At 49.9% G+C, this 19247-nt stretch overlaps 7 protein-coding genes across 17 annotated transcripts; 4 read left to right on the top strand and 3 right to left on the bottom strand.

The window, feature by feature from the left end:
* Nucleotides 1–1910: 1910 nt before the first annotated feature.
* FVEG_05409 (hypothetical protein) lies at nucleotides 1911–2141 on the bottom strand (the record flags this gene model as incomplete). The annotated part of the gene is made up of 1 exon (XM_018893624.1): nucleotides 1911–2141. The coding sequence occupies one exon, from the start codon at nucleotides 2139–2141 to the stop codon at nucleotides 1911–1913; it is 231 nt and encodes a 76-aa protein (XP_018750498.1).
* Nucleotides 2127–6814, top strand: FVEG_15632 (hypothetical protein). 2 transcript variants are annotated; one of them, XM_018904821.1, is made up of 6 exons: nucleotides 2127–4685; nucleotides 4861–5108; nucleotides 5165–5222; nucleotides 5287–5506; nucleotides 5572–5690; nucleotides 5748–6814. In XM_018904821.1, the coding sequence occupies exons 1-6, from the start codon at nucleotides 4573–4575 to the stop codon at nucleotides 6484–6486; spliced, it is 1497 nt and encodes a 498-aa protein (XP_018750496.1). In that variant the 5' UTR covers nucleotides 2127–4572; the 3' UTR covers nucleotides 6487–6814. The 2 variants fall into 2 exon arrangements, with proteins under 2 accessions (XP_018750496.1, XP_018750497.1); XM_018904822.1 differs by having other exon boundaries at nucleotides 2127–5108.
* Nucleotides 6815–7346: 532 nt separating this feature from the next.
* On the top strand, nucleotides 7347–12057 carry FVEG_05406 (hypothetical protein). Of its 10 annotated transcripts, XM_018893617.1 has the most exons (5): nucleotides 7347–8663; nucleotides 9769–10497; nucleotides 10561–10806; nucleotides 10857–11449; nucleotides 11502–12057. In XM_018893617.1, exons 1-4 carry the CDS (start codon nucleotides 8581–8583, stop codon nucleotides 11440–11442), a joined length of 1644 nt encoding a protein of 547 aa, XP_018750489.1. In that variant the 5' UTR covers nucleotides 7347–8580; the 3' UTR covers nucleotides 11443–11449; nucleotides 11502–12057. The 10 variants fall into 10 exon arrangements, with proteins under 10 accessions (XP_018750489.1, XP_018750488.1, XP_018750492.1 ...); XM_018893616.1 differs by having other exon boundaries at nucleotides 10857–12057; XM_018893620.1 differs by having other exon boundaries at nucleotides 7347–10497.
* Nucleotides 12058–12495: 438 nt separating this feature from the next.
* On the top strand, nucleotides 12496–15216 carry FVEG_05405 (triosephosphate isomerase). Its single transcript, XM_018893613.1, has 4 exons — nucleotides 12496–13304; nucleotides 13452–13522; nucleotides 13624–14226; nucleotides 14279–15216. Exons 1-4 carry the CDS (start codon nucleotides 13267–13269, stop codon nucleotides 14308–14310), a joined length of 744 nt encoding a protein of 247 aa, XP_018750485.1. The 5' UTR covers nucleotides 12496–13266; the 3' UTR covers nucleotides 14311–15216.
* On the bottom strand, nucleotides 14411–15301 carry FVEG_05404 (hypothetical protein). Its single transcript, XM_018893612.1, has 3 exons — nucleotides 15166–15301; nucleotides 15033–15115; nucleotides 14411–14974 (listed from the first exon to the last, which is right to left on the bottom strand). Exons 1-3 carry the CDS (start codon nucleotides 15202–15204, stop codon nucleotides 14683–14685), a joined length of 414 nt encoding a protein of 137 aa, XP_018750484.1. The 5' UTR covers nucleotides 15205–15301; the 3' UTR covers nucleotides 14411–14682.
* A 52-nt stretch (nucleotides 15302–15353) lies between these two features.
* FVEG_05403 (U1 small nuclear ribonucleoprotein 70kDa) lies at nucleotides 15354–17560 on the top strand. Its single transcript, XM_018893611.1, has 4 exons — nucleotides 15354–15812; nucleotides 15865–15992; nucleotides 16045–16150; nucleotides 16384–17560. Exons 1-4 carry the CDS (start codon nucleotides 15551–15553, stop codon nucleotides 17061–17063), a joined length of 1176 nt encoding a protein of 391 aa, XP_018750483.1. The 5' UTR covers nucleotides 15354–15550; the 3' UTR covers nucleotides 17064–17560.
* Nucleotides 17518–18783, bottom strand: FVEG_05402 (mRNA turnover protein 4). Its single transcript, XM_018893610.1, has 3 exons — nucleotides 18403–18783; nucleotides 17875–18354; nucleotides 17518–17811 (listed from the first exon to the last, which is right to left on the bottom strand). Exons 1-3 carry the CDS (start codon nucleotides 18591–18593, stop codon nucleotides 17748–17750), a joined length of 735 nt encoding a protein of 244 aa, XP_018750482.1. The 5' UTR covers nucleotides 18594–18783; the 3' UTR covers nucleotides 17518–17747.
* Nucleotides 18784–19247: the final 464 nt, after the last annotated feature.

The following is a 19247-nucleotide window of genomic DNA, read 5'->3' as shown; positions in this document are numbered from 1 at the left end:
TGAGCTGCTGGTGAGTTAGCCAACCATGATCCTTTCATACGTACAGAGACGGTCAGCAGAGGGGGGGGGGGGGAATGCTATCTCACCTGCGAGTTGGATTCCAGGGACTGTTGGACATTGTTGAAGAGTTGTAGGCATGATCTGGTTGTGCCATAGTGTACTGGCTCATCATTGTAAAAACCGCAAATAAGTGTTAATTTGGACGAGACCAGACGAGACTTGCGGCTGATAAAGAAAGAATCCACCGGCGTGAAGAAGCAACAGAATGGATCCACGTTCCCAAGTCCACGCCTTGGGTTCCAATTAAAAAAAAAAAGAGAACAAGACAGACTACCGGTAAACCGATGTTAATGGAGATGAACAGCGGACAGCTTGTACACTAGTTATGGATCCCCTTGGGTCTTGAGGGGTCCCTTGGGCAGTGAATGATCCTGGGCCTGGGTTCCCTTTCTTCCAAAAGACAGGCTGGGCTGGGCTAAGTATCCTCTCCAGGGTCATCCACGACGGTCGACTAGGGTTTTCCTTTTTTTTTTTTTGATGGTGGTGAAATTCCCTGGGTCCTGGGTTCTGGGTCCTCCTGCTGGGCTGGACTGGGTTGGCGGCTGTACAGTACAGTAGAATGTAACTTGTAGTCTAGGCGGTGTGACCTGTGTGTCCTGTGGTCTGTGGTAAGGTATAGACGGATGTGGTCCAGGCAGATGGATCACTCTGCTGAGATGGCCGTTTCTAGGAAGAGCAGGAAAAAAAAAGAAACTAGGTAAACTTCGCGGGATGATAGTGAAGAAGCACTAAGACAGTAGTGCAAGATCCTTGGAGGCGCTTCTGAGCGAACCAGTTGCGGGTGAAGCTGTTGAACAAGCTGATCTGAACCGAACTGGTACAGAATTGGAAGAGAATCGAGAGGAGTGAAGCTCGGAACGGGGACGATTTATGTTCGTCCGTGAGGCTGCAAGGGATCAAGGTAAGGTACAGACAGAGACGGGGACGACGCATGTCATGAAGCGAAACCCTTGTCGTGAGAGATGGATGGCGATGGAAAAAAGCGATGCCCCATTCACTAGCGAGTGACTTGGTTAGTCTAGTTAGTCGAGTTGAGCAGTGAGTAGCCTGTAGTAGTGCGCTGTAGGTAGTGGGAGGTAGTGGGCAGTGACAGGGACCAGGCGTGAAGCAAGTCAGTGATGAGATGGCCCAAATCAATCCTTTTTCTGCTAAGATTTGCAGTGGAATTCGCCCCAGAATCCTATTCCTTTGATCTTTTGGAGGGTGTCAATCCGGCGATTCGGAGGTTGTTGTTTGTACTGTAGCTGAAGAGAGTGTCAATTTAATTAACATCGGCAAATATCTTGACTTTTTGGATGGCGCAAGCAACCTAACTACCAAGCGAAAAGAACCCACGAGCGAACCCTGTCTCTGATCCAAAGCCAGCCAGGGTGGGTGACGTCTTGTGTGCCAGTTTAACCATCAACGTTCAGTATGGAATACCTTACCTATCCCACGACGATACCTACTGGACATATTGTGTAGCCAGAGAACCGAGTAGGGAGTGGAGAGGTATCGTCAGTGGGAGTACTGACACTGAGTGCCGGGTTACCCCAGAGTGCCTAAACAAAGTAAACCGAAAGAGTCACTGCCTCAACCGTGACAAACTGAGAGTGACTGGGTGACCGAGTACATTGGCATTGGCATTGGGCGCTCAAGCATTGTTGCCCAAGCAAGCGAGGCGCGTTGGCATCCATCCATCGCTGGCTGACCTCATACTTGTAAGAGAGTGACAGAGTGAGTGAGTGAGTGCTGTACTGTACATACTGTCTGTATGTACAAACAGGGTAGTACCTGGAATCGTTGAGGAGCGGTCAATCAATATCAACCAACGATGGGACTCGCGAGATAGGACGGTTAGAGACTAACGTTCAGGTAACTAAAACGTCCAGGTCAGGCACCAAGGCGTGTTGTCTTGCGTATGTAAGTGAACCCGACAGGGCTTCGATTGATGCCCACTGACCACCTCTATCTTGAATCACGGGACGGGAGCCCGAGCGATGATGGGCAATGGATGGTTGGGTATTGGCTTTTGAGTTTGTTTGGGCTCTGTTCCTTGTTTGTTGCTGCTCAGGATTATGTATGATACCATACCCATACATACACAACTTGACCCCCACCAACTCATCGATTAATTGACTGCCAGCAGACCACCCTCAGCAAGGCGGAATTGTCGAATCTGGGGGTTGATCGTTAATAGGGCGGTCGGTGATTGGGTCTGCGTTGTTAATCGAGGAACGATATGAATAAAGGCTGACAGTATTTGACGAACTGCGATCATCATGGACCATCATCATCAGTTGCAGCCATTACCTAGGAGTCTGTGATTCTTGGGTAAATGCAATCTCCTTGCTCAGTAACTCACACCGCACCCTCACGCACACATACAACAAGAAGACCTCCTCGATTCGGAAGAGGGCGACACAGTGGTCTGACGCTGATGCAAATGCCAACAACCGACAACGTCAATGATTACTCCACAGCCCTGTCGTGGCCCTTGAAGCTCGTGGCATCTCGGCAGCTGGCAACGGGACGAACAAAGGGTCTGCCCGCCTCAACCGGCCGAGTTCAGGCTTCAGCTCTGTTGATTGTGAGGCGGATGTACGTATGCAATATCAACTCTGTGGATGAAAGATAACTATCGGATAAATTCTCGGTTCTGGAGTCTACAACTTCAAAGGCTGAGAGGGAGTAGATATTGACCGCCTCGTGGACAGCGGCATCTGCTCACGTCGATTCCCCATATTCCATTAGCCGAAGCAGGGCTGTCCACTGGAAAGATGCCAGATCATTAGTTAGCATGACATGGGCAAATGCATGTGACCCGATCTGTGGAACCCAGGCCAAATGTTCCATGTTAAGTCAATTGCCGCTTCTTTGATTGACGTGGAGGAGATGAGGTGGCACAGCCAAAGTGTACGACAATGTCTTTTATCATGCCGACTTTTCTCAGCCACTCAGAATAACCTTATTCTTTCGACGAGTCGGTCAATTCTTTTCTTCTTTCTTATTTTCCTCGGCTTTGCTCAAAACACTCGCTCTCCCGTGTCCGCGTCCGCGTCCCTGCATCGCAATCGCTCGCCTTACAGCTGATCAGTACCTATCACCACAGCCTCAATCAGAATCTCGGCCCATCCGCTCGAGTTAGCTCAGCTCCGATAAGAGACATATTTTGTTCAGCTTACCTTCTCCATCACTGATAGGCCACTGAATTCCTCAATCTTTTTCTGGATACGACATGGCGAGCTTCGACTGTTTCCCCATCATCCTCGATACCCTGGACTCACCTAGCCCTAGGCCTTCAACACGAGGTTCACCAGCCTCTCTGATTCCAGATATCTAAAGTAATTTCAGGACACGAGACAATCCTCCCTTGCTGAGAAGACAAACTGCGTCATTGTCTCTCCTATCTAAGGCTGAACAAGACTGTGTCTCGCGCCGCCGCTTACTAGCACGTGGTCCATGGCTGAAAGAACACGAGCTATTCTCTCGGTACCAGGCGTTCGTCAATGCAGTCTCCCCTGTTGACATCTGGAAAGGCCCAAAATAGACATCGATCCCCACACTTTGTTCACTAACAGTTGAGCGAGGGACACTTTAACAGTCAGCTCCGAGAGGCGGGCCCCCACACCGACGCCTCAACCGCTCCGCTCCGAGTTGGAGATTCGGCCGCTTTCGGTATCGCGAGAACCTCCTTTACTATTTCGTGGTACGAGACAATGAAAGAGAAGCCGCCAGCTGGGAATAATTGGCTTGTATAGAGAATCGCCTCCTTCCAGGGGGCGTCGGATCGGTTTCGTGTTAGTCCATGCCATCGGGTTGTATGCCGAGCATGATATCCTCGTCTTCGCGTTTACTTCCAACAGCCAACGGCTAGGTATCCAAAAGTTTGAGCCATCACTATCATCCTGCTCCTGTCGCGATGAGGCTACGATTTGGAATAGCTGTCGCCGTGCGTATTTTATGTGACGTAGCAGCTTCTCAAGGACGTAAAGTCCAGGTCCACCGGAAAACGAGACATTTTATTCTAGCCCATTTTCTCTCCAGGCGGCCGACTTTTCTCTCAGTATGGCCTCACTGATCTCATCAACCCCGGGCGAAAATGAAGCCTCTACGGGTTTTGTGAACAAGCCCCCGCCACTGGGGACCTAGCGAGTCATGGGGCTAAGAGAATCAGTGATATTTGATTGGGTAGAGACCCTGCAGCCTTCGTCTAGGAAAACGAGCTTTGCTCCCTTGAAATCTATTTGGGGATATCCCGCCTACTGGCGTGGATTGTATCGGGCAAAGGCTGGTCCTCAATACGAAGGAATTCTTGAATTGCCTGCCTCTGATTTCTTTGAACCGTGTCAGCCGTGCTTCAAGACCACGCTTCTCGTGGAATATTTCCTCTCGACTGCCCCGAGTCATTGGCGAGGCACCTGGTGATATACGGAGCCTACATTAGCAACATGTAGACGAAGCCACTGTTGTCCATAATCAGTCCCAGAAAAGATATACCGCATAGCCACTGAGGAATGCCAAGATAACATCATGGCGCCGCCAAAGGACAAAGAACGAAAGAGAAAGTTTCATCGGAGAAGCAAAAACGGATGCACTCGATGCAAGGCCAGGCATGTGAGGTGCGACGAGCAAAAGCCGCTTTGGTATGTTAAACTTCCCGGTCTTACTCGTGGAACAACCGATACTTTCCCCTCGTTTTCTTGTCGTTGCTGCATGGCTATGCGAGGCTCCGGCGTGGGATAGACGAGCTTTGCATGAGGCTCCGGTCGGTTGAGTCGTAAGCCTTGTAGGACTGACTAACAAATATTGCCAACACAGCACCAATTGCCTTCAGACGGGGAGTGAATGCATATATCCAACTCCAGAACAGCCGCTCCCATCCAATGATTCGTCACCTTCACCATCATCGGCGTCCAGCAATGTTGCTCTGGGGAATTTTGGGTCCCAAATGGCACTTACCGAGTCAGCGGCACCAGCCTCGCCAGGGATGAGCAATGCCCTCAACAATTACGTTGGAGGGTCCTTCGATGCTCTTCCGGAGCACTCCAAACGCCTTCTGCGACATTGTAAGTCACTTTACCGAGAGAAATACTCTTCCCACAGGGCTAACATTTTGTACCAGTTTCACAGTACACGGTCTGGGGCTCGAGGCCTGTTGCTCGGGAGCTGGAATCTTCAGCGTGCGTCAACCCGGTAGTTGGGTCGATATGACTTGCTAAACACCTTGAGCTGACAGCCTGCTAGAATACAAAAATCGTTCGAGAACCCTGGCTACATGCACATGTGCCTCATGTTATCAGCATGTCAGTGGGCATGGGTTACCGGTTCGATGGACGAGGTCAGGATCCCATTCCTGTACCATAAAGCAGCAACCTATCAATTCGCGAGAGAACAGCTCCAGAGTCCTGAATTGGCACAGAGCGGAGACACTATGTTGGCTATATCTGCGCTTGCGCTGACTGAGGTATGGATATCCTTGGTTAATGATCCGACCCGCTAGTCAATCGTCACTAACAACCAGTGATCCAGGGCGCGATAGGAGAACTGGACGCTTCCTCAAGACACTTGAAGGGTATACAATCTGCCGTAAAGGAGTGGAATAGGGTTGTCGACCCAGTGCCGACGTTGCCCCAGAGAATGCTCAAAATGTCAGTTCTATTCAGGGATCACAGTGCTAACAATGGTGTTTGCTGATATTTGTTCAGGGTCGGAGAAGGACTACGAACCGGAAAAGCAGGCCAGCTCGTGAACGTGCCCGAATACCAACCAACCTTTATGGCTCTCCTATTTGCGTCGATATGGGATATCACAGCGCTGCCGCCGCGCGAAGCTCCGAGATATGGCTGGTGGGAAGATCTCGAAACACCAGCGGCCAGACTTTGGCAAAATCATACCAGAGACCTCAACCTCAACTATGAGATTTCAAGAGGTTTCAGCGCGAGTCAATATGTACCACGAATCTTGAACGGTGACCCTAAAAGTAGTCGAACAAGTTTCATAGCGACCTTCTTCTATCTTTGTTCTGAGCTGGGCGACAGATACTTCGACGTAACCATGATCGATTGGCTTCTTGAACAACTGATAGATGATGTTAATGCAGGCGAAGAACATCTGAGGATGAGTGAATGGACACAGTCACTCTGGTTATTTTGCGTACTGTTTGGAGCGTCCATAGCGTTCACTGGCCGGGCCAATAATGTAATCGAAGAAAGACAACTGAGCAAATGGCGAGGCGTTTACGGCGACAAAATGAAACTGGCCAGTCGAGAGCTGGGAATCAAAAGCTGGCAGTCAGCCCGGGCGATGCTGGCTGAAGTGGTGGGAGGGATAGACGGCGAATTAGAAAAGGGTCTAGAGGAGTTATGGAATGAGGGGATATCAGGAGAGACATCGGGCGAGAGCAGTGCAAGTCCAGCAGTGGTAGAGCTGTCAGAATCCGACTAAGCCATGAATGCTTCGTTACCTTGGCTGAGTTGGCGTCTGACTGCTTGAAAACAGAGTGGGAGCAAGCCAGGTGATGCGTGGATGCGAGCTATCATATATTTGGTGTTGGCATGTTGTGGTTCAAGGCCAATGAGAAGGGTCCATGAGATACCCGCAAGATAGATATCGGCTAAGCTGACGGTAGAATGAGAGGACATCAACTCATAGAATACATATAGTTTTCCCTGGAGGAAGAGATGAAATTCAGATAGGCATGTAGTGTTCAACAAGAGACTCAAAGAGCCACAGACGATAACAAGCTGAGGCGGTTATACCATCACGTGGAGTTGCGGGCCGCTTCCCGTTTTCTCCTTTCGTTCCATTGTTCCTTCTAGCAACTTTCCCAGGTAGGAAATACGGGGAATAGACGGGGTGGAGGGGAAGGAAGGCACGGAACGGCGCTCCCGTTGAAGAAGGGAAGGAATGTACGGTACGGTAAACTCAAAATCGCGGGTGGCTCGGACTTATCAGGGTCCATCAATCAAACATCAACAACGCATCGAATCGAGATGATTTTGCCCGAACTTCATCTCCTTTCTTCCTATGCTCACGAGTCACCTGTGTCAGTCAGTATCGGTAGACGCCGACCTGGTCAGTGTTTCCAGCGACAATGCTTTATCACCAACCATTTCTGGGACTGGGCCATCTTATGACTTGGTTGTTTGGGCTTGTCTCGCCATCTTTTCTCACTCGATCATCGTGCCCCAGTCGCCTGATTTTGCATTTGCATGTGCATTTCACACACTCTTGACCGCAGTTATGTGTCGTATGCATGCCACGAGCGATTCGCTGGCCCATCCTGTAGCCCGCCTGGCCGCTCTCATCATTCTAACGGACGTCTTAAAAACAGACCAAGGCCTACCCCTCCTGTTGCGGTCTGCTACATGAGCAATCACAGGTCGTAGATAAAGCACCTGGGTGATAAGCGGCATGCTCGGTGTGCCGTCTGTTGCATACTGGCTCACAGGATGTGGCCTGGTTGGCAATGGTTGCTTTGTTTTATCCACCCATGCTGACTTGGCCGCAGAGACTTGAAGAGTAAAGGAGGGCCACTTCTGAACAATAGCGCAGCGGGCCACGGCCAAGAAAACATGGCCAAACCCTGACAGAGAGACGAGAATGACAGAGTTTCTCGTTGACTAGCGACTTGTAAATCCTCGAGGCGGTGGTGGAAGTGATCGTCAGGAGCCCGGCTCTGAGATACTTTGCGGTCCAATACGGAGGCTGCTGTATCCGACACTAGTTTTCATCCCAAGGACGAATGCCTCAATGATCAGCCTCAGTAATTAATCGTTCGCAACACAGGCGAGATGACCATCTGGACGCAATCTCGGCCAACCTCTCATTTTTCCTTCCGTCGACCATGTTTCCTCACATCTTTTCGCACCGCATCCGTGTCCAACTTGGTTTTGCGCTCACGCAGATGCAGTGATGCGTTGTCCAACAGCCATTATCCCTTCCTCTCATAGGTTAATGCTAGGTGATAGGATGCAGACCAGGCCTTATCTCCACTCTGACCCATCCTAAATCAGGGAAGTTAACCAGTCGCTCGTCGCTTTGGCCCATCCCTTCTCTGCTGATCCTTGCAATAGTCCAACACACCGGTTTCTGCACTCTGAAATCACAAACGCCAACTCACTCCTGCGACCAGACAATGGCCGCGTTTTGCAGCAGTTACATGGATAGTGGGACCCTGTCGCGGTAGCAGGTCAGGCTTCTATGACAATAAAACCCGCAGGATCCCTCGTGGCCCAACGTCTCCCTTCTGTTCCTCAATTTTCCTGCCCAACTCTCGCCTCTTACTACCCAACCAACCATTCAGTCTCATCCTTCAAAGACTACCAAGCCTTTCTTACCCTTCTTTCATACACAACTATCAAAGTTTTCAATCTTCCATCTGGAATTGAAAGCAACCCAATCAGCCTAAGGATCCATCCTGTCGCGCAACAACAACAACTCGACAGATTGCCACTGGTCTGAACGTGCAAGACAACGCCCCAACGTTGTTCTTTGCTGATCCACGAGCTCAATTTTGCTCTTCATTCCGAGGATACAATGACTGTTACTCTTGTGACACAGCCTGCTACCATGCACGCTTTCAAGAACTCTGACCTCGATGAGGTTCACTCGTTGTCCAGGTACTGTTTTTCTTACTCTTCCCTGGGAGGTTAGCATTTGCTTTTTCAATCATGTTGCTCGCAAATCATGTACAACGACAATCTTGCTTCACTCTGCCCAAGGATACCAAGCCAGGAAACTTGTTTCAACTCTCGTCCCAAGGACATTTCCCGGAACATCCTTTTCTGGATCTCAATGGACCTTGATATACCCATGAATAATCACGACAACAAGCCCTGGACTCAAATTGACTGGATCTGTCCGTCCGGACATGAAACAATAATATTGTATACTGGCCATGAGCCCCGTGAGTATTGCCCGCTTTCAAATTGAATCAGCAGCTCTTCGCCCGGATGTCAAACCTGGACTATTCATGGACCACAAGGATTTCTCTTCCGGATATCAGGAGTCGACCCAAGGACAATGGACCTTTTCCTCTGATTCTCGTTTTCTGGATATGGACCTTGGGCGGATGGTATTTCGACAGGACATCACACGACCCATGGAACTTCGCCTGGACTCTGCTCCTTCTGTACCGCTTAGCGGTGTTAGACATCAAGGTAGCATCTGGCTTGATGGCCTGCAATCCAATTCGATTGCTTCTTCGTGCAGCCGCACTGGACTTCCATTCATGGACACCAATTATGCTTTCCACTGGACGTTCTTGCTACCAGGCCCCAATGGACACCGAGGATCTCATTGTTCTGCTCAATCGACACTGGACTTCCACAACGACAATACATGATGCTATGCCAACTTGTTTTTCTGCGAATACTTAGATTGAAGGCCTGGACTTTGCGACAATACTCAACATTTCCTACCTGCCACTGGAATACTGCCGGATTCAATGTGATTTGATTACTGTATTGACGACCTTGCCTGGCTACAACAATAATCCATGGATGACCTAAAGGATTCCGACAGAATGCAAGATCTAATCCTAGGCTATGCTTCACACTGTCATACTTGGTCTGTAAACTAATACCACATTAACCCCATCTCGAATGCTAACCTAGTAACAGATTCAAAGTTGATTCCGAGTCATGATTTAGTCTTGTTTCATGTTTCATTTTTGGTTTTATTTGCTTTCACATTGCGAAGAACGGGACACTGACCCTTCCCCAGCGATTATAGCTACTCTCAGCCAACATTGGCCCCCAACACTGGTCTCTTTTCTTTTTCTTCTCAAACAGAACCATCAGCGGACCTGTTGACAGGTTCGTCATGGGCCACGACAGTAGAAGGACCACAGAACTTTCAAGATTTCCCAGACAATGGATCCGCCCATTCCGGAGAAGCCGAGGAGTTCATTTTCACATCTGGCCATGCTACGCCCCGAGGAACCAGGGTGCCTTCCCAAGGAAACTGGTCCACATCCAGGACTACCGCTTCTGTGACCCAAGGTGGACAAGCCATGTCCAGGGTGAGCTCAAGCAGGTCTAGCGGCTCTTCGCTGTCACAATCATCACATCTGTCCAACATGGACTTTACAGGTAATACTTGCGCTCTCCAGACTGGAACCCAGACCGGCGCTACCTTGCATGGAATTGATACTTGCCTCCTGGACCCTACCGATGGTATCACGAACCAGATGTACTGGCCCGGTTATTCCCTTGACGGTGGACTGAACGGTGATGCCACCTTTTCTCTTCCCGATGCCAACCCTCTGCATGTTGTCCCTTCTCATATGCAGCTCGGCCCTGATGTTTCCCTGGTCGAGAACTCTCCTCCCAGCCCTTGGGATTGCTTTTCTAGCTCTATCTCTCGATCATCTTCTCCCAACACTATTGAGGATTTGTGGTTTCCTAACCAGAGCCCAAACTCATCCCCCGAGATTCAGTGCCAGTCACCAAGGTACGTAGCCCCCAACCGCATAGTGACCAATGATCCGGTTTCTTACCAAGTCGACTGTTTTAGCCTGGACCGGAACATTCCCTTGATCTCTGAAGATGCCAATGGAAAAGCCATGCCCACATTCGATGAGCTTCCTGCTGCTACCTCTGCCTTCACTGGTCCACGACGACAGAACAGCGATGGTGAGTCCGCTCGGGACCATGACCTATACAAGAAGGCCGCTCCATACGAGGATGGACTTTACCACTGCCCATGGGAAGGACAACCAAGCTGCAACCACCGACCCGAGAAGCTCAAGTGCAACTATGAGTAAGAAATCATCAGTCAATCAATGAGATAATGTATACTGACTGAGCTAGCAAATTCGTGGACTCTCACTTGAAGCCCTACCGCTGCAAGGCTGAGTCGTGCGAGGGCGCCCGCTTCTCGTCGACTGCTTGCCTACTCCGCCATGAACGTGAGGCCCACGGACTCCACGGTCATGGCGACAAGCCTTTCCTTTGTGTTTATGAGGGCTGTGAGCGTGCCGTTCCTGGAAATGGATTCCCTCGCCAGTGGAACTTGCGTGACCACATGAAACGTGTTCACAACGATCACGGAAGCTCCAGCGGCTCACCTACAACTGGATCTGCTCAGCCTGCTAAGGGACGTAAACGCAAGACTGAGACTGCCGAGGCTCAGATTTCCCACAGCCGCAAGGCGACTGTCAAGTCAATACCTCCTCCCCCGGAGCCCAAGGAGGACATGACCCAGCCCCTTATTGACCAGTGGATGGAGCACCGCAAGGCTGTGGAGAGCCTCATGCGAAACCTCGTCAAGCCTGAGGACACCCAGAACCTCCAGCACATCGGAACTCTCCAGAACCGCCTGAGCTCCATGATGAAGCTCACCAACGACCTCAATGCCATCAACAACCCAGGAAACACCCTGGTTGGCACTGGCTGAATGATTTGTAAGTAGTTGTCTGGATGTATATACATGGGTCAAACTAACTATCTTTCAAGACATGCGAGTCTTGTCTGCTACCAAAAAAAACACCGAAATTGATTTGTGCAAGTGCACAGGCAGAGAAAAGAAGTCCGTCTAATATAGAGACAAATTCTGAATCTCGAAGACGTCCCAAGGACCGGGCGATGATGCCACAGATCTACGGCAAGAAGGACATGTCCAGCCGAGTAGACTCTTTCCTAGGAACGGATTCACTTCATTACTACCGGAATCCATCAATCCAAGGACAAGGACCACGGATGTCAACCCATGGATTGCGCTATTGCTGCGCCAGGATGATAACGGAGTTCCTGTGACGGGAGAAACACCAAGGACTTTAGAGTCGAGCTGAGGAGGAAAAAGGGGGACGTCGCGAAGATGACAACAGATACACTGATCATTCTCATATGAGTTTGATACAGATTTCACAGAGCAAGTACAACAACAACAGATGGCCCTTGACAACAGGAAAGGGTAGCAGATTTAGACACTTTGTTTGGGAGGAATTTTGATATTGATAGCATCACTACACATAGGATTTGAGTTCAATCGAGTTTTTTTTTTTTTTTTTTTAGAAGAGTTTGACAACATGCGGGTGTAGCTCCGTAAACGCTGCTGAGAATGGCCTGACATGGTTGTCGTGTATGGGTCGACAGTAGCGATGGCCCGACTCAGTGACATTGTTAGATGGACCAGGGCCTTTTCCTTATCCAAGCTATGGGTGCAGAGTCCTAGATTCATTACAGATACATGGTAGATGCGGCATCAAAGGGCGAGAAACAAGTCAAGATCAGCGGTGAAACCTGTAGTTTTTCGGGAGAATCAGGGCCATGGTCTCCGGGACCAGATCGTGGGATAGTGAATGCAGCAGCTCTTCTGTTTCGGGATTGTTTTCACCTCCACTGCCTCTGTGCCTGAGACTTACCTTGCTCACCCCACGTCACCGGAACTGTAGAGATTATGCTTTACTGAGGTCAAGGTCGATAAATAACACGACAACTGCGCTGAGTAGCTCCGAGATGTCGGCTCGGTCACAGTCTCGGTGGTTTCAGTAGCATCCAATCCAATCCATCTCGTAGTCAAGGTTGTTAATTACCTACCTAGTGGAGGCCAATGATGGCTGTTAGGGTCCTTGAGCCTCCACTATGACGCTACTGCGTTGGATCATCCAAAAAGAAAAACGGCATGGCAGAGAAACGTCTGGAAGTCTTTTGGTTTTAGAATGTATGTATGTCATATCAAATTACGCTGCTGGGCAGTGATTGACGGACAAGTGGATGAAGGAGAGAAACGGGAGGGCAGCGTATAATGAACGGTAATAAGCTCCGAGCTCTGCCGTAAGTAAGAGAGCGAGCATGTCAATGTGTTCTTGTAAGTGCTATCTGGGTGTTGAGCTACCTACACATAAAGTTGAGAGGGAATATGAATGAACTGGCTATTCTCACCAGAATTGTAATCAATTATCCCCCTAACAATCTACTAAACCCAAAACTGAACCCATTGATCCATGTCCTGGTCGTCTGTCGATAATTCATGACCTGACTTGGTCGGCCCAACCTCAAGTACAACCTACCCACCATGAGACGTGGACGCGGGTAGCTTAGTACCTAGCTGATGAGCTACTAACGAATATCCATTACTGAGGGACTATTTACATAAGATACCTACTAGCTTTCCCCAACTCAACTCAAAACACCACTTTCATTCTACTTCATCTGCCTCAATTTTTGCTCACCTAGTTCCATCTCCTCCAAAACATCATTCCACATTAATACCATCATCATGGCTCGCAAGTTCTTCGTCGGCGGCAACTTCAAGATGTAAGTTTCTACCCCGCCATAGCAATCTGCTTCCGCTCTGCTCTTCTCAGCTCGATCGATTTTCTTGCTGCCCCTCCCCCTCCATGAAGCAAAAAGGCCGCAGATATTTCTTAGAGTTACCCAGAATCTTACCTTGATTCTTTATAGGAACGGCTCCAAGTCGTCCATCAAGGAGATTGTCGATAACCTCAACAACGCTGATCTCGACAAGAACGCTGGTACGTCGTTCTACTGTCCCCATGCCCCGCGCATCATCCCAGTCTCTCAACAGAACCCCTCCCTCCTTTTGCTAGAGCGACATCAACTAACAGGCTCTCAGAGGTTGTTGTCTCTCCTCCCGCCATCTACCTCCCTCTTGTCCGCGAGACCCTCCGCAAGGACATCGAGGTCGCCGCCCAGAACGTCTTCAACAAGCCCAACGGTGCCTTCACCGGCGAGATCTCCGTCTCCCAGCTCAAGGACAGCAACATCAACTGGGTCATCCTCGGCCACTCTGAGCGTCGTGAGATTCTCGGCGAGTCTGACGAGACCATCTCCTCCAAGACCAAGTACGCCACTGAGAACGGTCTCAAGGTCATCTGGTGCTGCGGCGAGACCCTCGAGACTCGTGAGGCTGGCAAGACCATCGACTTCGTCTCTAAGCAGCTCGAGTCCCTCAAGTCCCAGATCTCCGACTGGTCCAACATTGTCATTGCCTACGAGCCCATCTGGGCTATCGGCACTGGCAAGGTTGCTACCACTGAGCAGGCCCAGGAGGTCCACAAGGCTATTCGTGACCTCCTTCGTGGTATCAGCGACAAGGTTGCTGACGAGACCCGAATCCTCTACGGCGGCAGTGTCAACGAGAAGAACTGCGGCGAGCTCTCCAAGCAGCCAGACATTGACGGTTTCCTCGTTGGCGGTGCTTCTCTCAAGCCTGCTTGTAAGTCCTGTTCATATGCTTTCAATGGCACTGTGCTAACTGATACCTCTAGTCGTCGACATCATCAACGCTACCAAGCAGTAAATGCATGAATTCAAAAGTAAAAAGTCTTGCTCCGTTGAGGTCTTTTATACCTTGACAAAGGGGTAGATAGATAGATGATGAATGAAACAAAAATGATTATACCCACGAATAATTTGTCATTTTATGCGAGAAACACTCTCATTGAGTGATTCTGTAACTTTTGACTATCACATGAAACGGAAATAAGATCTTGCTAGAGCATAGGTGTTCAACCAGCGGTAAAGACGAGAAGCAGTTGTCATTCATGCCCCAAACATCATGGAGATCTCTATAAATCGTACAAATTTCCTCGCAACCCAATGCTACAAGCAGCCCCAATATTGTTTACAAAACACATAAATGTACAGAAAACCCAATTCTCGAAGCCAGCTTTCAAACAACCATTCCCTTGCCGTGGTATGGGGACCAGACGCCACGCACACTTGGTTGAGCGCTGTTGACGGCTTTGTTGTAACGTTTCAGCTTCTCTCCACTGGCATCACGCAATAACTCGGCCTTCTGAAGGATCTCGTATGGTGATAGGTTTCGTACGCAGATGGGCTTAGTTCGACCATTGATATAGTGACCGACAACAACGGGGTGCTTTCCGGGTCGAGGGGAGATGGAGAATTCGACTTGAGGGTTGGCGGCGGCGAACTTGGGGAGAAGAGACTTGATGAAGCCACTGCTATCAGGTTAGACAATTCTGAGAAGATCTGGGATGTTTGATTTGTTTCACATACTTCATACCCTTGGAACTACCGGCCCAGTCACAGTAGTAGAAGTCTAACTTCTTGCACTGGAGGATAAATGCACCGAGGCCATTCTGTAGAGTTCAGCACTTATGCCTTCAAGACATCGTCGCATTCAACATACCTGGCCTTTTGCTATTTGTCTTATCGCCTTAACTGTCATTTTTGTGTGGCCGTATCAAGTGACAAAATGATCCGATAACAGCTAGAAAGAATTGACGTGCTGAGGCTATCACCAGAAAATCAGCTCTCGGTGGAGGATGTCCCGTTTGGGTTTAGTATATGTCGGCAGAATATCGGTTGGCAGGAAGCCTCAGCCGCTGCAAGGCACCCCTCGAGTCCAAAGCAGGCTCAAGGATTAATTTCCCCCACGAACGAACGCGCGACAGCTTCAATCAAATTCTGCCCATTATCGGCTTTTCTGTCTGTCCTTCATCACGCTCGCCTGTTCGTTCTCGGTTAATAACTTCATTTATCGCTCCTTTCATCCCGTTCAATTAGGTGGTGCGATGACCGACAAGCTCCCCCCCAACCTGCTCGCGCTCTTCGCGGCGCGACCACCTCTGCGATTCATCGATCCGCCCGATCATGCGCCTCAGCATCGCAGGACAGTACCCATCACCGGTGTCGCACAGTTTCTCCCGGAGCTTCAGAAGTATAAGGAGACCGATGTTTACAACCCCACTGAGAGTTGGTTGCAGGCCCGCGATCGCAAGAAGCGAGAGAAGAAGGAGAAACTGGAGACGCTCCTCAGAGAAGCGCCCGATCATCGTCAGGATACCTGGGGATTCCACTACAAAACAAACGCTAACTTGGTTGACAGATAAGCCAAATGAAGACCCCAACGTTCGTGGCGATGCCTTCAAGACTTTGATGGTCGCGCGTCTCAGTTACGACGCTGATGAGAGGGATCTTGAGAAGGAATTTGGTCGCTACGGTCCCATCGAGCGTGTATGCAATGGTCATCAAAACATCGCACAGCCAGTGACTGACACCACCGCAGATTCGTATCGTTGTCGATACTCACGCTCATGAGAAGCCAAACAAGAAAAAGAAGCCCCATCGCGGCTATGCTTTCGTCGTATTCGAACGAGAGAAAGATATGCGAGGTAAATATGAACCCTTCCCCTTCTGACTAGCCATTTGTATTCTTCCCTGGATGTATCTTTCGAGTTGTGGCCCTCAAGCTTGCCCTTCTCATGGAGTATATGCGAGACACCAAAGGGCCCTCAAGCTTGCCCGTCTCTGCTTCTTCCTTTTCTTTTGTCATATCCGTCAGCACAAGGTACCATTTAGGGTAAGATTGACTAACACCAGCGCCATTCGGCGCAACCATGAGCAGCGGCTTTAGATGCCTGTGATGGTATGCGCATCAAGGACCGACGTATCAAGGTAGACGTCGAACGCGGCAGAACTGTCAAGGGCTGGAAACCTCGCCGACTTGGTGGTGGCCTCGGAGGCCGAGGCTATACTCGGGCTATGGCTGCTCGTCCCATGGGTCCCGGTGGCTTTAGCGGCGGTGGCGGTTTCCGTGGTGGTTTCAAGGGTTTCGACGGAGGACGCGGCCGTGGAGGTTTTAGAGGAGGATTCGGCGGCCGTGGAGGAGGATTCCGAAGCGGCGACCGAGGAGGCGACCGGGGAGGCGATCGAGGCGGCTATGGCGCACCTAGTGATGCCCCATCTGGCCCTGGATTCGACCGCAGAAACGGCGGCGGCAATGGTGACCGGGACCGTGGCGACCGAAGGGGTGGTGACCGAGGCCCCGGTGGGTATGATTCTCGTAGCGGCGGTCGCTCATTTGACGACAGACACGGCGGCGGCCATCGTGACGGTGGCCGATACGGCGGAGAACGCGAGAACCGACGCACCGGCAGCAACATGGAACCCATCGGAGGTCGACGAGAAGGTGGGTATCGCGAACAACGGGACCGAGACTACGACAGACCCCGTGATGACGATGGTGGCCGAAAGCGTGGCTATGACGGCGGCTATGAGGATCCTCGAAAGCTTCGTCGTTATTAGCGGAGTAATTCTCCATGACCTTGTGTGGTGGGTTGCCGATCTTCTTTCAGTCATTAATCCAGACCCCTTTTCCACGAAAGGAAGGGTAAGCACACCATTATCGCCAAACCTCCGATATTGGGTATTCCCGATTATACTATACGCCTCTGTCCGATAACGCTCGTCGGATTTCACTTTTCTGCTGTCATTATTTAACCAGCCGACATGATACTCAACTCGATTTGAGGTATCATCCTCTGGTACATCCATATGGACTCAAGTTTACGCAACGTGTCAGGTAACCTTTCTATGTATTCTATTTGCTTTTTGGGAGTCGGGGGTAAAATTTGGAGGATAGGTCGATGGTGAACTGGCTACTTTATGCTACATAAGGGTAAGACTCGGTGACCTACTCCGTACTGACCCTCGAGATGTTGCCTAGGCTGGCTAAGAAGGCCGACTCTGATGTATCACTTAGGAGTTTTCATGTTCAATAACAGTTCAGAAAAGAAGCGAATTTTGTGAATGTTGTGAAGTACGTATTGTCATTCGGGCGGGCCTATTGGTAAAACATGATGCCCTTCCATATCCCATGGCCCTCAACGCCGAGATCCCATAAAAATTTCATGCTGGTATCAGTCATTCAAACAGAAGATGTTAAACCCAACGTCTAGCACCATATTCTATGCCTTATCCTAGGCTCAACTAATTCTCATCCATAGCATTGGGGTTAACCTCTGTCACCTCAGAGGTAGCAGCGTTCCAGTATCTAGACCATGTTAGTTTTTTGTTCTTGTGCTGAGTTGATACTTTTGGAAGAGCTTTAACGTACGCTAACACCTTGACCTTGAATTCGCTCAAGCACACGTCGAAAAGCTTAAGCAATCTTGTCTGTCGTGAATCCAAAACATCGCCCTCCTTGCAAACAACATACTCCTCGCCCTGACCATCCTCATCACCGAGAACGACACGACCCTTGACCATACGGGTAGGGACACCAAGACGTCGCAGCTCCGGCTCGATGGTGTGCTCGAGAGGAACATCGTGCTCAGCGGGAACCTCACCAGCGGTAGCATAGACAACGCCGGTAGGAATAGAGAAATCGCGGGTGGCCACAGCGCCGGCGCGGGCAAAGTCGACAGGAGCAAGGTTCTCAAAGTAGGAGAGGATTTCTTCGACAGGGCGGTTGGTCAAGATCAGGCCGACAGTGCCAGTCAAATAACGGCTGAGGTCCTCAATTCCAGAGGCGATTGCCTCCTCGGGTGTCTGGCCAAGAGCCTTTGCCATGAGCTTTGTCTTTCCGAAGAAGAGACTATAGAGAATTAGTTGCGATCAAGAGGCTTACACACAGAGGCATTACCGGCAATCGGACAGCTCACGTCGGACGTCCTTGAGGTGGTTGTTTCGCATGTTATCGACGCTGAAGACAAAGCAGTTCTGGTACTCGGGGACAGAATCGCGGATATTCTGGAAAAGCTTGTCCTTGTTCTCGCGCGTCTTCTTGGAGACCTGTGTGAGGTGGACGACCTTTGCGCGCTTCGACTTGGGCATTTTGGCGGTATTATTTGTTGATAAAAGGGCTCAAAGGTGATTCTAAATGGGGTGAGGTCGAAGGGGGATTGAGAATCGAAAGCTTTAGTTGGTGGTTGTGGTTTGAATGGGACTTGAGATCTCAATGCCTGCTACAGAAGGCGGCTGTCCACCGGATTTTTTTGCTTTCTGCGATAAAAATTTCGAATGGGTGAGCTATCTTATCAGTTGACCCCGCAATTTTACTCACCGAGGCAGGGGTCCAATCGCTCACCTAGGGTGTACTAACCCGGTAATGTCTGGCGGGATCAATACAATAGCATTGAAGTAAGGAGGCAGATCAGGCCTAAGTAATCGATTCAGCTTCTTTGTTTGCCACTTTCTTGTTTTTAACTACCTAACTCGAAAACAGAAACTCTCAAGGACCAAGATTGATTACCTTACCTAAACCAAGACACTGACTGTGTATGGGCGAGGGAGGAAAGAAAACTTGGGAGTTTGATCCTGAACGAAAAAAAAAGACTTAGGTGACTTACTATAAGTTTAACATGAGTTTAGAATACCTTTTGTGACGTTAATTTTATCACTCTCTATCCAGGTCTGATGCTTTCTTGCTCCCTGAGGGTGGGCTATGTTGAAGAGACTGTACCAACGTGATGAGATGTAATAAAAGCA

Source organism: Fusarium verticillioides, chromosome 3 (assembly GCF_000149555.1).
Source record: "Fusarium verticillioides 7600 chromosome 3, whole genome shotgun sequence".
Lineage (NCBI taxonomy): Eukaryota > Fungi > Ascomycota > Sordariomycetes > Hypocreales > Nectriaceae > Fusarium > Fusarium verticillioides.
This window is presented reverse-complemented; position numbering and strand designations above follow the sequence as displayed.

Bases quoted from the DNA above. Each gene is read 5' to 3' on its own strand.
- FVEG_05403 (XM_018893611.1), top strand. From the start codon at position 15,551: ATGACCGACAAGCTCCCCCCCAACCTGCTCGCGCTCTTCGCGGCGCGA. The intron at 15,813-15,864 runs GTCAGGATACCT...CTTGGTTGACAG, and splicing joins CAGAGAAGCGCCCGATCATC to ATAAGCCAAATGAAGACCCC. The intron at 15,993-16,044 runs GTATGCAATGGT...ACACCACCGCAG, and splicing joins GCTACGGTCCCATCGAGCGT to ATTCGTATCGTTGTCGATAC.
- FVEG_05405 (XM_018893613.1), top strand. From the start codon at position 13,267: ATGGCTCGCAAGTTCTTCGTCGGCGGCAACTTCAAGAT. The intron at 13,523-13,623 runs GTACGTCGTTCT...ACAGGCTCTCAG, and splicing joins TGATCTCGACAAGAACGCTG to AGGTTGTTGTCTCTCCTCCC. The intron at 14,227-14,278 runs GTAAGTCCTGTT...TGATACCTCTAG, and splicing joins TGCTTCTCTCAAGCCTGCTT to TCGTCGACATCATCAACGCT.
- FVEG_15632 (XM_018904821.1), top strand. From the start codon at position 4,573: ATGGCGCCGCCAAAGGACAAAGAACGAAAGAGAAAGTTTCATCGGAGA. The intron at 4,686-4,860 runs GTATGTTAAACT...TTGCCAACACAG, and splicing joins GACGAGCAAAAGCCGCTTTG to CACCAATTGCCTTCAGACGG. The intron at 5,507-5,571 runs GTATGGATATCC...CCAGTGATCCAG, and splicing joins CTGCGCTTGCGCTGACTGAG to GGCGCGATAGGAGAACTGGA.
- FVEG_05404 (XM_018893612.1), bottom strand. From the start codon at position 15,204: ATGACAGTTAAGGCGATAAGACAAATAGCAAAAGGCCAG. The intron at 15,116-15,165 runs GTATGTTGAATG...TGAACTCTACAG, and splicing joins GACAAATAGCAAAAGGCCAG to AATGGCCTCGGTGCATTTAT. The intron at 14,975-15,032 runs GTATGTGAAACA...ACCTGATAGCAG, and splicing joins GGTAGTTCCAAGGGTATGAA to TGGCTTCATCAAGTCTCTTC.
- FVEG_05402 (XM_018893610.1), bottom strand. From the start codon at position 18,593: ATGCCCAAGTCGAAGCGCGCAAAGGTCGTCCACCTCACACAGGTCTCC. The intron at 18,355-18,402 runs GTAATGCCTCTG...AATTCTCTATAG, and splicing joins CGTGAGCTGTCCGATTGCCG to TCTCTTCTTCGGAAAGACAA. The intron at 17,812-17,874 runs GTACGTTAAAGC...AACATGGTCTAG, and splicing joins TTCAAGGTCAAGGTGTTAGC to ATACTGGAACGCTGCTACCT.
- FVEG_05406 (XM_018893614.1), top strand. From the start codon at position 8,581: ATGACTGTTACTCTTGTGACACAGCCTGCTACCATGCACGCTTTCAAG. The intron at 8,664-9,768 runs GTACTGTTTTTC...ACCCTTCCCCAG, and splicing joins GAGGTTCACTCGTTGTCCAG to CGATTATAGCTACTCTCAGC. The intron at 10,807-10,856 runs GTAAGAAATCAT...TGACTGAGCTAG, and splicing joins AAGCTCAAGTGCAACTATGA to CAAATTCGTGGACTCTCACT.